At 33.1% G+C, this 16,878-nt stretch overlaps 1 protein-coding gene across 2 annotated transcripts in view; it reads left to right on the forward strand.

The window, feature by feature from the left end:
- The window catches only part of GPHN (gephyrin), a 619,699-nt gene that overhangs the window by 381,714 nt on the left and 221,107 nt on the right, over positions 1-16,878 (forward strand). For both annotated transcript variants that reach the window (XM_029239205.1, XM_029239207.1), the window contains one exon: positions 5,771-5,905. In XM_029239205.1, coding sequence (XP_029095038.1) covers positions 5,771-5,905 — 135 coding nt within the window. The remainder of the gene's footprint in view (positions 1-5,770; positions 5,906-16,878) is intronic.

Raw genomic sequence — 16,878 nt, forward strand, 5'->3', positions numbered from 1 at the left:
TCTTTATTTATTTCTGCTCCTCAGTTCACTGATTCTTTCTTCTGCTTGCTCAAATCTTGTACTGAACCCTTGTAGTGAATTTTTTATTTTAGTTATACTTTTCAACTTTAGAATTCCTATTTGGTTTCTTTTTATGATTTCTACCTCTTTATTGATATTCCCTATTAATGATACATCATTATCATGCTTTCTTTAGTGCTTTTCCATGGTTGCTTTTAGCTTTTTGAATATATTTCAATTAGTTAATTTAAAAGCTTTTTCTAGTCAGCCCAGTGTCAGGACTTTCTCAAGAACAGTTTCTATTTCTTCTTCTTTTTTTTTTTTTCTATACATGGGTCATACTTTCTTGTTTCTTTGCATACCATATAATTTTTTTGTTGAAAACTGGGCCCTTTGAACATTTCTAGTAGCAACTCTGGAAATCAAATTCTCTCCCGTCCCCAGGGTATGTTATTACTGCTTGTTATAATTGTTGTTGTTTGTTTGTTGATTAACTTTTCTGAGCTACTTTTTTTTTTTAACATTTTTCTTGGAGTATAATTGCTTTACAATGGTGTGTCATTTTCTGCTTTATAACAAAGTGAATCAGTTATACATACACATATGTCCCCATATCTCTTCCCTCTTGCATCTCCCTCCCTCCCAACCTTCCTATCCCACCCCTCTAGGTGGTCACAAAGGACCGAGCTGATCTCCCTGTGCTGTGCATCTGCTTCCCACTAGCTATCTGTTTTACATTTGTTAGTGTATATATGTCCATGCCACTCTCTCACTTTGTCCCAGCTTACCCTTCTCTCTCCCCGTATCCTCAAGTCCATTCTCTAGTAGGTCTGCATCTTTATTCCTGTCTTGCCCCTAGGTTCTTCTGACCATTTTCTTTTTTTTTCTATTCCACATATATGTGTTAGCGTACAGTATTGGTTTTTCTCTTTCTGACTTACTTCACTCTGTATGACAGTCTCTAGGTCCATCCACCTCACTACAAATATCTGAACTACTTTTGTCAAGTCTGTTCTTTGTTGTGTGTGGCCACTGAAGTCTCTGTTCCATTAGCTTCATAGTCAGCTAGTGATTTGACATAATTTCCTTAAATGCCTGGAAAATATAAATATACAGAAAAGGAAAATCTCCCATTCTTTGCAGATGAGCTCTTTTTATATATTGGAGCATGCCTTCAACACTCAGCCAGGCAGTTTACTATTCTGCCTAATCTTCACTTCCTACTTGTGCAAAATCTTTAGTTCAGCAAGAGGTGAAACATTAGGTGAAGTCTTCTAAGGATGTGCATTGCCTTGGGCATAATCATGACCTCCTGGAACTCAGGAATATCTGGGAGCTTTTCAAAGCTCTTATGCCTGAAAGCATCTCATTACATGGCCTTTCCTCCCAGGTTTTTAAGTTAATCTGTTATTCATTCCACCTGTTATCCACTGCCCAGACAGCAGTGGCTAATATGTTTGACTTTAAATATTTGGATAACCTCCCCTCCAGTTAGTTGCCTGAGCCATGGGAGTGTTCCAAGATAGGGAAAATAAAGGAAAGCCCTTTGAGGGTATCCTTCAGTGAGCTACCAGACATGTTGAAACAGCCACAACCCTTGAGAATAAGGTTTGTTTCCCTTCAGTATTCAGAACTTTTACCAGACATGTGGGCTGTGTCTTCAAGGCCATCACTGAGCTATGTAGTAGGGGATCAATTGGGGGGTTTTGTGGGGGGTTTTGATTAAGCATTCACCTGGCTGCTGTAAACTTGATTAGTTTTTAGATTTCTGGTAAAGTTGATTCTGACAGATTTTGTTAGTTTATTCACTTCTTTAGTAGAGGTGTGGACTATTGACATTACCTACTCTACCTTTCTACTGATGTCACTCAGAAAGTATTCCTTTTAAGATGCAAAAACCACTTAACTATAAAGGAAAATATTGATAGAGCTAACTAAATTAAAATTAAAATATTCTGTTCATCACAATACATGATAAAGAAGGCACGCTACATAGTAGGAATAGATATTTACACCATATAAAACTGATAAAGGACTTGTTATCCAGAATAGATACAGAAATGTAACAATTCAATAAAAAATGAATGACTTAATAAGGGAAAAATAGGGCAAATTGAATAGGGACTTTACAAAAGAGAACATCTAAATAGCTGATAAACATGAAAAGGTATTTACTCTTATTAACAATGATGGGAAAAGAAATTAAAACCACATTAAGGGGACTTCCCTGGCAGTCCAGTGGTTAAGACTTCACCTTCCAATGCAGGGGACGTGGGTTTGATCCCTGGTCAGGGAGCTAAGATCCCACGTGCCTCGCATCCAAAATATCAAAACATAAAACAGAAGCAATCTTGTAACAAATTCAATAAAGACTTTCAAAAAACACATTAAGATATTTTTAGTATCCCATTTGAAGAAGAATTAATAATACTGACAATACTAGGTAGAGCTAAGTACTGGAGTAAGAGGAATTGTCACCATTTTCTTTTGATAGACATATAAATTGACTTAACCAATTTGGGAATTTGTAAAAGAAAGTATTCACACCCTACAACCAGCAATTCTGTTTCTGAGTATATATATCCTAGAATTAATGCATGTGGGAATTATGGTACATGAACAAGAATTGTTCATAATATCTCCAAAAAGGAAACATTACAAACACTGTACAACAGAGTTATCCATATTCACTGCATCCTTTTCCTCCAACTTTTTTCTTTACCATCTATATTGAGGTATCTATCTTCATCAAATAATAGCTTTCTTTTAGGTTACTAATGACCACCTCTATCTTGTTCTTTAATGTCTGTTTCTTTCTCCTTTTTCTGTTTTGCTGTATTCTTTCCATATGGTCTTTGTCTTTCAGATCTCATCTATTTCTGTAGCTTCCACAATCTTATCTCTGCAAATAATTTCTAAGTCTCTGTCTGGAGCATAACTTTCTTTTTTGAGATGGGTGAAATTTTATTTCCACACTATATTACCTAATGAAATTGGAAATTTATGGTTGCCGGTATTAACTGGATTCTCAATGATGGTTGATATTTCCTTTGCCAATGCCTTAGTTATCCTCCATGCTTCAGTCATCAATGCATTTTTCCAGATTTTTATGACTCTCCTAGAGTTATCTTTCCCACTTTTACTTCCCATTTTTCTCATTAGATAGATCTTCATTCCAAGCACCAAAGAAAAGAATATTAGTGAATGTCTCTCTTTTTTTTCCACCAATTACCCTGGTTTGTCATCCCCACTTGCTTCCTCAACTCGTTTCTATTCTTTTTACTTTACTTGTATCTTCTTTAATTGCTAGATCTAATGGCATCTTTTCAACTCTCACCTTACTCCTGTTCTCCCCAATAGTTGATATTTTGTAACATCTTTTGTAACATCTTTCTTCTCTTTTCTCTTCCCTTATGTTCACTCTGTCTTAATTTTCCTCTTTTGTCTCTGTTTCTTAAAGATAGGAAGACCAAATAATTTATCTTCCAAACTGAAACACTTCTGAAAGTGAGAAGATGTGTTATTTAATAAAGTCAGGATAATAGATATAAACCCAGATTATTCAAGGAAAACAAGGTTGTATCATCATACCATTTACAGGGCTTTTTTTTCCCCTAATTCCTTTTCTTCTGTTAGCCCCTTAATACGGATATCACCTAGAATTTTGAACCGTCATCTTTTGTTCTTTTACATGCCCTCCTTGGGTGACCTGAAATATTTGCATGACTGAAACTACCACCTTCAGTGATAATTCCCAAAGTATATATCCAATCCCCAACTTTTTCCTGAGCTCCAATTTCATATTTCCAATAGTTAATTCTGTATTTCCAGGCTAGTAACCCAAAAGTATGTACCTCACAATTTAAAGTTACCTTCTCCCTCAAATATCCTACTCTTTTGTTTCTTGGGGGGATGAAGATAGTGTGTGTGTGTGTGTGTGTGTGTGTGTGTGTGTGTGTCTAAGTCTGGAAATATATATCATACATGTATACTACTTTGTGCAGATGCTTCATTAGGTACTGGATGTACAGTAGTAGCAAAAACACAGTTCCATCATCATGACAATGCGTTCTGGTGTGGGAGATAGACATTGATCAAACTAGCATACATATAAGTGTAGTATAAGTATGGGTAATTTCTGTGAAAGAGAGAAACGTGGTATTATGTGAAATATAATAGGGGCGTTTGACCTTTTTCTTTCCAATACGTGACCTTTTATATTAGACATAAGTGACAACATATAGCTCTTCTAAATTAGACTACTTCCATTTCTTTAAAATATTTATTGCAATTCACTATTCAAATATACTAGCAAATGGAGCTATTTTTCTTCTCAGAATTCCCATTGCTTTTCATCCTAGTTATGGGGTTATTGTTCATAAATCACATAAATTGTTAAGCCCTGAAATGGTGGAAGTACCTTTGGTATTGAGGATGTAGGTATGGAAACTAAATAAAAGAGCATTTATGAAAATAATATGTCCTTTGTGAGAAAGAGATGGTGTGTAAGATAGAGAGCACCTTTCTAGTCACAGAATCTAGCCGCTGTTTTCTTCTTTTCACATAGTAAGTAATATTTGTTGATTGAATGATAATTGCTTGAAAGTAGTCAAGTTCTCATTTTGAGATTAGAAGACCTACTCTCACTAGTACTAGCCCAGAACATGAACTAAATTATGCATAGCCCCAAATAATAAATTTTATAATCAACGTAAATATTAATATTTTTTTAATAATCCACATTATTTGTCCTTACATTTATATGTTTTTACAGCAGTAATATTCAGTTACATCAGTCTTTACCCTATTGATAGGTATAATATAATAACTAGCAATCGCCAACATTTATTAAGTATTAACTACTTGTAAGTGTTATATAATTTATATACATTATCTTATTTAACCCTCAGCAATAATCTGGTGAGGTAAATGCTATCATTATCTACATTTTTTAGGTAAAGGAAATGGCAAATTAAAAAAATATATCCATCAGTATCCCAGCAAAGTCACAGCATACTTAAATGGATAATTGAAAAGAGTTTAATAAAGGACTATGATATTTACAAAAGCTTGGGCAGATTTTAGGGAAAGCAACAAAACATGATGCAGCACCCTGGGACTAGTAATAGTGGGAATCATTAATACTCCTAGTCCTAATGGGGCAAGGGAGGGAGCTGTGGAATCCAGAAAAGAGCCGAAGGCAAGGGTCATCTGATAGGGGCTGTGATCTTAGCCAACCTGCAGTGACCTGGTAGAGAAGGAGCCAGGGGAATAAATGTCAGACCTTACTCTCCTACAACTCTTCAGTTTCCTGACAGTGGCTCCTATTAGCTGAGCCCAGCTAGAAACCAGAGAGCACAAAATAGCTTATTGATTCTATCTGTACAGGTTAGCTTCAAGCAGAGAGAGTGAAGAAGGGTGGAGAATGAAACTGAAAGGGAAATGGAAAATATCTAGGAATTAAATAACTATTAAGTGGCAGAGCCAGTATATGAATGCCAAACACTTTACTTCTCTCTACAATTCTGTACTGCCTCATAAAAAAAGCTTTGATGAAATATTATTTGGCCAAGGAAAATATTTTAAATCTGAAGGTTTCTACCCTATCCCAAATTGTTGGATGCATTCATACGTAACAGTGAGTGAGACCAAATATCTGAGAGCTCAGCAGCAAAGAATGCCCCCCTCAAAAAATGTTTGATGTGGGTATTGATTTTACATGTTGTTGGTATTTTCAGCATATTAAACCATACTTGTTCCTCTTGTCCAGATTCCAGACTCCATCATTTCTCGTGGCGTTCAGGTGCTCCCACGAGACACAGCCTCCCTCAGCACTACTCCTTCAGAATCTCCTCGTGCTCAGGCTACATCTCGCCTATCTACAGCTTCCTGCCCAACACCAAAAGTAAGTACAGTTCCTTGGCACCTTACACCTGCTCTTCTATGTGAATCTGGGAAAACTAACCAACCAATATTTCCCTCCGCTTGTCAAGATTGGATTGCATGCAAGATAATACGATGAAAAATTAATGGGCTATAACATAATTACCACCTAATGTTTCACAGATTGTCGTATTAGGCCAACAATAGAGCAATAGAAATTTCATTCAAAATGCCTACCACCTCACAGCGATAGGTATTACTTTGTGTAGCTCCTGTTTCTTTGTTGTAGACTTATCACTTTTTAGCATACTTATTAGTATAGAAGTGAAGTTATTTATGCAGAGGATGAATGTGTTTCTGGCCAATAAACAGAAAGATTAACAAAATAAAATAATATCACCAAAGGGATTTTTTTTTACCTTGTCCAGGCAGGGGTAGCTCCCTGCTCTAGTATCATTCCAAATTTTTTCAAACATATTCAACTTGGAATGTTGCTGCCTAATATTTGGAAACAAATCTAAATTGATTAGAAAGAAAGTTTTAATGCCAACCTTTGGGGGAGGGAGGAAGTGTCTTAGTATTTATTTTTATAATTTTTCCTAAGTACTGAATCATGTAAGGGGGTGGGGGGAGGATTAGACATTTATTTGCTACCTGACATCTTCATGTATGTGAAAAATTGAGTAGCAAACCTAATTATGACTGTGATGCTTTTTCCTGGAATATCTCTTTCCTGGGAAAGTTAGTCATTTGTGCTTTCAAGTTTTCTATGGGATGGATCCACTATTGGCATCAAAAGCTTAACAGTAACATTCCTTCTTATTTAATAGGATATGATGTTAGATATCAGGCTATACAGTAAATTTATTTCAGGGCTCTCCAGGTAATTTTTCAAACTGTGGCTTTTTCACTGTCATCAGATTTAAGGACTTATATAGCTATCTTCCTCAATTCCAGCTTTTCTATGAGTTTTATGAATGTTATCATTGAATTTAACTAGAAGTAATCTCAAGCAATTCTTGATATGTGTAGTGCAGTTGTTTTTACATTCCATGGTACAACCTTTTCAGCAAAGTCTTCAGAGTGTTAACTGTTGTATATCATTGTTTTTAGACTTGTGTCAAAAATAGCTGATATTAATTTTATAGTTTAAAAAAATTGACGTCCTAAATCTTCAATAAAGAAAAACTATAAAAACATTCTAGATACAAAATGTATGTTATACATTTATACATGGGGTGCCAGTCAGCTACATCTTCAACTGAATGAAAACATGGAGTTCTCAAGACATAAATTGGGTAGAAGAATCTCATCCATATCTTATAAATTTTTAAAACAAAATAATTTATTTGACTTCATTAAATTCCAACAGTATAAGTTGTACTCATTTATAAAGTCTGGGAATAATTAAAGCTAAGTGTTAAGTCCAGTATAAAAGTTTACTCATTCACCAAATATTAAGACCTTAATGATGGGAATACAGAATTATCTAAGACACAGTATTTTTTTCTTAGTGATATACTGTGTACATAAATATTTTAAGCTAAGTTTAATTATACATAGTAGTTCTTGAGCCTTTTTAAAACTCTGCAATTACATCTTAATTGCAAAGAGAATATTAAATACAGTTTTTAAAATCACTCCAAATTTCTACATTAAGTTAATTTGCTTATTGCAGAATTTTAGGGGAGGAAGTGGCTTGTCTTGATATTTTTTCCATAGTTAACACTTAGCTGTTCACATTGACAGTAAATTCAAATAAAACAGAATATTTGAATATCTTTTTTTTTCAGGAATTTTTTTCTGCATTTTTGTCTAGGAATAAGATTCTGTTTCTTTTAAATAATTTTTACCAGCACCAGAATGTAATCGCAAAGATAAAATTATTGCTTTGTTGTAATTTTAAAATTAAACTTTTACGGTTGAATCAGAATAGTAATATAATAGAAAAATTAGTTTGAATACTTATATTTTAAAAAGAAGTGAAGATAATCAAATTAATCCTCCTATTAAAAGTCTCAAATCATAAGACTGCTTAATTGAATGCAAACTAGATGCTTTTATATGTACTTTTATATCAGTGACAGATATAATCTCTGCCCTCGTGGAGTTTACAGTTTAGTCAATGGTATATTGAAGTAAATAGGTATTTTTAAAATAAATTTATTTAAAATAACTGTTTAAATTATAATAAATATACTTTTACAGTAACTTAATAATGATACATTGAAATTCACGCTAAGGAGAAGTAAAAAAGTGTAGTGATAGAAAATAAAAGGAGGGAAACCTCACTTAGATGAGATGATCAGAGAAGGCCGCTCTAAGGAGTAACATTTCACCAGGGACATGAAAGATGAATAAAACAAAACAAAAGCTTTTTTGCCAGGTGGAGGTTTTGAGAATTATATTCAGCAGAAATGACCACCTTACAGGTAGTATTCACCAATCAAGAACTCTCAGACTAAAACTTCATTAGTACATAAATAACCTAATTCAGTGACTTCAAAATCCAACTTCAGATATCAATTCTTTTTTATTTTAAATAATGACTTTTTTTTTTTTTTGCCTTTGCCTGCTGAGTCAAATTTCAAGGATGTAGGTTTTAGGACATTAATCTGTTCTAGATGAATTCTTTATTTTAATTTTATAGCATAAAAATTTAGGGCAGAGAAGAAATCAAAAAGAAAGTCAGGTTTCTAATTTGAGATATGGGTAAATGATGTTATTAACTATACTAAGGAATAAAAGAGAAAAAGCAAAGGAGAGTGGTTAATACATTTTTGTTTTGAATGTTTTCAATCTAATATATGTATAAGACATCCCAGGAATGATATCTAGCACAAGATTAGAACACAAGTTGAGTTTGACATTGTTATTGTTACTGCATCTTGGATGGGATATTTATAATTTAGTACATATTACTGTTAGCCAAACCCCATAGAAATCCCCCTTCCATGTTTCAGATTAGGCATGCAATCTGTCATGTGTAGAAATATATGTGCGAATATGTTTTCTTTACACCGGAAATACAATACAGTCTTAAAAGATGAGCACTAGAAAGAGCACTTGACTTGATAATAGACGACCTGGATTCAGATGCTGACTTCTCTACTTAATTACTACACTGCATTAAGCAACGTGCTCAACTTCTCTGAGCTTTTTGTCTATGATGAAGCTGGTAATCCTTGTCTCCCCAACAGGGTTATTAATCTATCAGATAAGTCTTTGCCTGGTTCTGGGAAAGCAGTGGTGAGCAAATAACATTGTTCTTGGCTTTACAAACAGATAAAACAGGCAACTGTAAATTATAATAAAGTATAATAAGTGCTATGATTTATCAGCAGGAGTACAGAATACTCTGGGAATAACCATCAGAAACACTTACCCTAGTCTTTGTGAAAACACAGAAGGGTTAAATAACCAAATTATGATTAAAAACTAACAGTTCCAACCTTTCCCTCTGTAGCTTTTTATCATGGGGCAGCATTTAAGATGAAAACTTTCTGTCCATTTGTATGTATGCATCTATTCCTGTGAGGTCAACAATATAATATTAAACATTATTTTGAATTCACGTTTTTTATGCTCACTGCAATATAATTGTGCTTTGATTGTGCTTTGATCCTTTAAGATTCTCCAGCTATAGTGAGAACACGATCTGTAAAACATACAAAGTTTGGATTTCCTTTTCAGTACACTCATCACAATCTAACAAGGACAACAAGGTGTTATCTTTTCTAAACAGTTCTTCATAGAATGACATTGTCTCCAGCAAAAATTTATTTGCTGAAATGACATATTTTTCTGTATATGGAGAAAGTCGTTTCTCTTTCATATCAGATATTTTCTTTTAATGAAATCTGACTGAAATGACAATTGATTTTCACTTCTCTTGCTTTAGAACACAGTGAAGTATATTTTAAAAACAAACTTGGGATTTTAGTCTTTCATTGCCCTAAGTAAATTAGTGCCTAAGCCAAAAAAGTCAAATAGTATGTAGATTCTATGAATGGGCAATATCTAGAGGACTCAAGTTCTAAAATGGTGATAGTCTCCCAAAAATGGTTTGCTAAAAGAATAATTCTGTAACAAACTGCGTTTTAAAGTGAGCATGATCCACAACTTAAATGAGTTCTGATTTTCAATTATGAAAGGCAGCAGCACCTCTATTAGAATCAAGAGGCTTGTTGTAGAGAATAATGACCAGAACAAAAAAGAAAAAAAATTCCAAACTTCCAATCAATTCACCATTCCCTATAGATGTTATTAAAATAGAGAATTTTTTACAAAGACCGATTCAATTTTCCTTTTATTCCCTAAGCATCTGAAGTTTGACTAAAATAAATAAATGAATAAATGTAATCTCTTGTCACATATTCCCTTGTACCTCAAAGGTTAGAATAGAATTTTGTGCCCAGACTAACCAGCAAGTTTTTTTTTCCTCTTAAGAAGAAAATATAAATTCTCCCTGTCTAATTAAACTAAAGTTTATAAAATAATTTAAATGTATATATTGAAATATCTTTAGGTAGTATGTGTTCATTTAATAATTAGTAATAATGTCTAATCTTATATTCAAACAAAATGCAGAATTATGACTTCTCTCTAGGCTTCTGTTATTGTCCTTTGAGCAAAAGAATTTATATTACTCTGGTTAAAGAATATTTTCTTAACTCAAAGTTTTTAATGTGTATGTCTGAAAGGCAGTGTGATTTCCTTTACATATAAAAATGGCATTATTTGATCCAGTAATATTTGATCCAGGGTAATATTTTCTCTGAGATTTTTTTCCTAGGATGTTAGTTTTTACAAACTATTCCATATTATCACCACTTTCCTTTGTGAACATCAGAGTGATTGTGTAATATGGCTAGTTCATTGGTTCCCAGGTCTCTGGAGAATGTCATGAAATTTCTAAAATTCTAGCCTAGATCAAGGCAATAACTGAGGACTGCAAATGATTTTCCACTGTTTTTGAGAGCCTAAATAAAATCAGTAAGACTACACTAAACATCAGGTTTCTTTGCTTTTGTCTGAAGTCATGTCAACAATGGTATATCAACAACTGTTCAGCAGTTAATGACATTGTAGAAATGTATGGGTTCTACACGTGGAGTCAACAAACACCAAAAAGGTTGGGAAAAACTGAATTAATAACATTAATTAATTTAATAAAATACATCCTCTGGACATAAAAATATATGTTTTTTTGTGTTCAAAGTTAACTGTCCCATGGGGGCATTGGTTATTGAGCAATAATATTCTCAACGTTATTGGTCAGATCCAGCAGTTCTCAAACTTAATGGTCTCAGGACCCCTTTACAAACTTAAAAATTATTAAGGACCTCAAATAGCTTGTTTATGTGAGTTATAGTTGGTGATATTTACTGCACTTAAAATTAAAACTTAGAAATTTTTTAAATGTTTATTTATTTGCTTCAAAATGAGAATAATAAGGCCTTTCTATGTTAATATAAATAATACTGCTATGGGAAAAATAATATTTTCCAAAATTTTTAAAATCTAAAAAGGATGGCACTGTTTTACTTTTTTTTCACATTCATTTTGATGTCTGGTTTAATGGAAGGCAGGTAGATTCTCACATCTGCTTCTGTACTCAATCTGTTGTGATATGTTATTTTGGTTGAAGTATATGAAGAAACAAATCCAACCTCACAGATCCGTAGTTAGAAAAGAAAGGACTATCTTAATAACATTTTCTTATAATTGTGGATATTCTTTGACACTACATCAAAATTTTTCAATTAGTAGTCTATTAAAAGTTAGTTGAAGCGTAGGGCTTCCCTGGTGGCACAGTGGTTGAGAGTCCACCGATGCAGGGGACACGGGTTCGTGCCCCGGTCCGGGAAGATCCCACATGCCGCGGAGCGGCTGGGCCCGTGAATCATGGCTGCTGAGCCTGCGCGTCCGGAGCCTGTGCTCCGCAATGGGAGAGGCCACAACAGTGAGAGGCCCGCGTACCGCAAAAAAAAAAAAAAAAAGTTAGTTGAAGCGTAGAATCTAAAACCCTGTCAAGGACAATTTCATACTCCTATGTATTAAAATCTGTCGGACACACTACTGTATGTAAAATAAACAAGGATGTACTCTATAGCACAGGGAACTGTTCAATATCTTATAATAATCTATAATGGAAAAGAATCTGAGAAAGAATATATATATATATATATATATATATATATATATAACTGAATCACTTTGCTATGCACCTGAAACTAGTACAACATTGTAAATCAACTATACTTCAATAAAAAGTTGTTTGTTCTGGGGAAAAAAAATCCATTGGTCTGTCCTGAACGTTTATTGGATCTTATATACAGGTATGATTTTGTAACATATTTTTTGATCACATGGAAAATATAAGTTCTTCCAATTGTTGACTATATCCAAAATCATTTTAATTAATATAACCACCAAGCTCATTAAAAATGCCTTGGAAGCATTGGAAGCTCTCAAGCTCATGGTGATATACATTTTCCACAGTTCTAATTTTTGCTTAAAACGTAGTTTCTTCTTTGGCAAAAAAAAAAAAGAAAAGCCAACAAATCCTGTCTGTTTTCCATGAATTGACAGTCTCATTTCATTCATTTTCAAGAAAATGTCTACCAGACATCTAAGTCTGAATAGTCATAGTTTGTCAGACATTGTTTCAAGTAAAAATGTTGTTCTGTGCAAAACCTGGCTAGTTCAGCTTGCAACTCAAACTATTGCCTAAGTACTTTAACCTGAGACAACTGTCATTCTTTCTTATGCAGCAGAAGTATTTTATTTCATACTTTCCATTTTGTGACACTCAAGGGACAAGCTTTAATTAAATTGAGTTAGTATTTACTGTTTCATTGAGGAAAGTGTTAAACTGTTAGTACATAGTGGTGAATAATACAATAACTATTCACACTATTTGGATCCACTGCCTTAATTTTTTACTATAGTACCAACCCACCATTGCTTTTGTACTATCGGTGCAAATGTCAACATAGTGTAAGAGACAAACAATGTCTTAGTATTATTATTAAAATAATTTGCCCTTGTGGACCCCTGAAAGGATCTCAGGGACCCTCACAGGTCTGTGGACCACACTTAAAGAACTGTTAGTATAATCAAATGAGCAGAGTGGTTTATGTTTCTTGGAAACATCCTGGGTCAAAATTACGTGTGTTCTCTTTTTCATTTAGACCATGTTACAGTGGTATTCTCATTCCAGAGATCTTATTCTTTAGGGAAATGACCACTGGTACCATGCTTAATATAAATGATTCGCCCTAGATTCATTCTAGGACAGGGAACAGAGTTTCTCATCCCTGATTCAAAATAATAGAAGACTTCACAAAGTCTTTTGAAGATACAACCAGAAAATGTAATTCCCAGCTAACTTTACTCATTTCCAATGTGATACTACTTCTATATTTGTATAGTAACTGATGTTTCCCTAGGGTCTCCTTTCTACTTATAGGTGCACAGAGAGCCCTCTTTTAAGTCATAACCTAGTTGATGGAAGATAATTTTATTAGAGATATCTTTGGGGATGACTTCTTTTTTTATAACTAGTTTGGAACATTTAAAATTGGTGAGATTTTAAATAAAAATACAATTTTCAGCTAATCTAAAAAAATCAGATTGACAGGGCTTCCCTGGTGGCGCAGTGGTTGAGAGTCCTCCTGCCGATGCAGGGAACACGGGTTCGTGCCCCGGTCCGGGAAGATCCCACATACCACGGAGTGGCTGGGCCCATGAGCCATGGCCGCTAAGCCTGCGCATCCAGAGCCTGTGCTCTGCAGCGGGAGAAGCCACAACAGTGAGAGGCCCACGTACCTCAAAAAAAAAAAAAAAATCAGATTGACATTACTGGGCCAGCACGACATATATCAGTACTCAGCTGGCATTCTTTATACCCTCCAGCCGACTTTACTTATTTGCATTAAATGCCTGGCTCCTATAGACTTTTGAGTAACTGATTTCCACTCTCATTCATTATTGTCTAGTTTCTCCTCATTTATAACAGCATATTTATTTTGCTATTTATTCTAGTTTGATAGCAAACAGATTTTTGAGACTTCAAAAAAAGGATTGTTTTCATATCATTTCTAACAGGAGAGACACTATCCAGTATGGTAAATTAGTTGTTGACACTTTGAAGAAAACTAAAACCAAATAGTAATAATATATTTTAGCTATGAATTTTGAGTTTACAAATTATTTTAAATGGTTGTTCTTTGACATTCTGCTAAATATACAGGATTTTACATTGATTTCTGTTTTTCATTCATCTGATTAAGTGTCCCCTCTACCTTTATGTACAATGAAAATTGAAAATGGAATTCGCCCCATCCTTTTCTTATTATTTAATGCTCACAGAATTATATTTATCATTGAAACTAAGAATAACTTAACTGTGAAGTGTACAGTCGCCACTTTGGAATCTGAGTTACAAATGAAATTTGATTAGCTAGCCTGAGAAGATATAGCTAACCAGAAATTATTAGCTATAGAGTTATCAGTTTTATAGTTTAGACAGTCTATAAGTGGCATGGTCTTTTATTTTTTAATTTAAAAAAAGTAATATACATGCTCATTTTAGAAAATTAATATAAGCAAAAAAAAAAAAAAAAGAGTTCCTGTAAGACTGCCTTTAATAAATAACAACTGTTAAAACTTTGCTTATATCATTCTGGTTTTTTTTCCTATGCATTCAAATATTTTATATAAATGAATCATGATAGCAAGGCAGTGATTAAGAGCTCTGGTTCCAGAGTCTCCAGGCTTGGCAATGAATCTCAGCTTTATCACTTACTAAATGTGTGGCTTTCAGAACATTACTTCACTTCTATAACCTTAATCATCTGTAAAATGAAAAATAATAATACTATTTGCCTCATAGGGTTGTTGTAAAGTTTAAAATTTTAAATGCATATACATCACTTACCACAGTGTTTGAAATATAAGAAACGATCACTAAATGTTAGCTATTGTTATGAAACTATATTTTAACCTATCTCATTCATTTAGTAACATTCTTTCTATGTCATGTACATCTTTACATGTTTTTAAATTATCTTCTTCAACATTAATATCAATTATTGTTCAGTATTCAAATTTGTGGGTATAGCATAGTCTTTTTCACCAGTCCCTATTTTGCATATTTTAGTTGTTACCTATTTCCTAGTTTTAAATATAATGCTGTGATAGTCTTCTGGAAGTGAAGTGTTTTAGAATCTTCTCTTAATTAAACTTAGCAACTTGTATTAATTCTACCTTTGTTGAAAGTATATGCCAAACTTTTAGGCCCATGGTTCCCATAATTCATATGGATATCAGGAAGAGATCATTTTTGCATCTTCATGAATTCAATTTAATGATATTCTGGAAGGAGCAGTCTTTAGCATTTGCCTTTGACAGATTTACTGACAGATATTTTAAAAATTATGGATCCAAAGTTGTTTGAAAAGTCAACAGTATTGAGCATATAAAAGTATTGCACTATCAGGCACCAAATATTGAGTATCAGCCCTAGTCTGCCACTTTATACCTTTGTTAGAACTAGTAAACCTCAGTTTCTATATCTGTAACATCATGATACTAAATTAAGTAGCCTCTAAAGTCCCTTCTAGACCTATAATTCTGTTCCTTTGCAATAAGTTTCTACACTGACTGAATAAATATTATCATTCTCTTTAGCCCTTCTGTCTGATATTATGTTAATATCCAATTAATGTAAAATAATTTACATTTATTTCAGCTTTTGCATTTTATGCTACTACATAAAGTTAAAGATTATGAAGTGAAAACGTTCTAACTTCATTTAAGATCTTTCTCATTTAGGTCAAGCTTTGTCTCTGTTAAGTGGAATATTGATTTCTCTTGGTATTCACTAGCATTTTGTTTAAGTTATAGGATTTGTATAAAAGCAGCTCAACAAAAGTAATCTGTGCCATCACTATTTCACCAGCAGAATTGATTAGATATAGCCATTATTCAAATCTATATAGTTAACGGGCCATGTCTCATTCATGACTTTAATAGACAGCATATACCAAACTAAATTATTTTCTAGATCTTTATATTTTTAAATGATACATATTCTAAAATTGGCCATGTATTTTCTTGCCCAAAAGTTCAGGATTATCTGCTGTCCCTTTTCATCCTACTTTCATTAAAGACAAAACACACATTAATTCAGAAATTCATTCAATGAATATTTTTAGTGCATATTATGTCAAGTACTGTGCTAGGTTTTGGGAATATAGCAATGCAAAGACTTACTAACCATGACCTCAAGGATCTTATAGTGGAGCAGATGTGAAAAAGAAAAAAAAAAAAATTACAACAAATCTATCAAAGCTTTGATAGCCTAAAAGAGCTCTTCTAATCTTATAGGGGAAAAAAAAAGAAATAAAATGAGTAAAGGGCAGGAATAGCCATTTCATAAAAAGAATTAAATTCAGCAAATAATTATGTGGGAAAAAAATGTACCCTCACAGAAATCTGTTAAAAATTTTGTAGTCAAATTGGTAACTATTTTTAAATTATAATCATCCATGCTATAATGAGCAGTGACATGAATATTCCTAGTCACACTAGTAGGAATATAAATTTGTATAACCTTGCAAGCAAACTATATATATAAAAAATTTTTTGTGTTTTAACCAATCATATTATTTGCAGAAATTTTTCAATGGAAGTTATGAAAGAGGACATGAAAGACTTATGTACAAGATTATTTATCACAACATTATTCATATTCATGAAAAATTAGAACCAACCTTAATGTCTATGGTTAAATAACTTGTATAATAATATGTATATATATGAGTTATTTATATAACCTAAAAAATCATATCTTTAAGAATATTTAATGACAAAGGAAAATGCTCAAAATAAAATATGTAGTTTAAAAAAGTAGTAAACAAAATTGCATAGGGATTAAATTACAGGTTATTTTATAATCTATATTGTTTTTTAAACCAGAAAAGTGTA

This window comes from Monodon monoceros, unplaced genomic scaffold (genome assembly GCF_005190385.1).
Source record: "Monodon monoceros isolate NGI ecotype Baffin Bay Population unplaced genomic scaffold, NGI_Narwhal_1 Super_Scaffold_21, whole genome shotgun sequence".
NCBI classification, from domain to species: Eukaryota; Metazoa; Chordata; class Mammalia; order Artiodactyla; family Monodontidae; genus Monodon; species Monodon monoceros.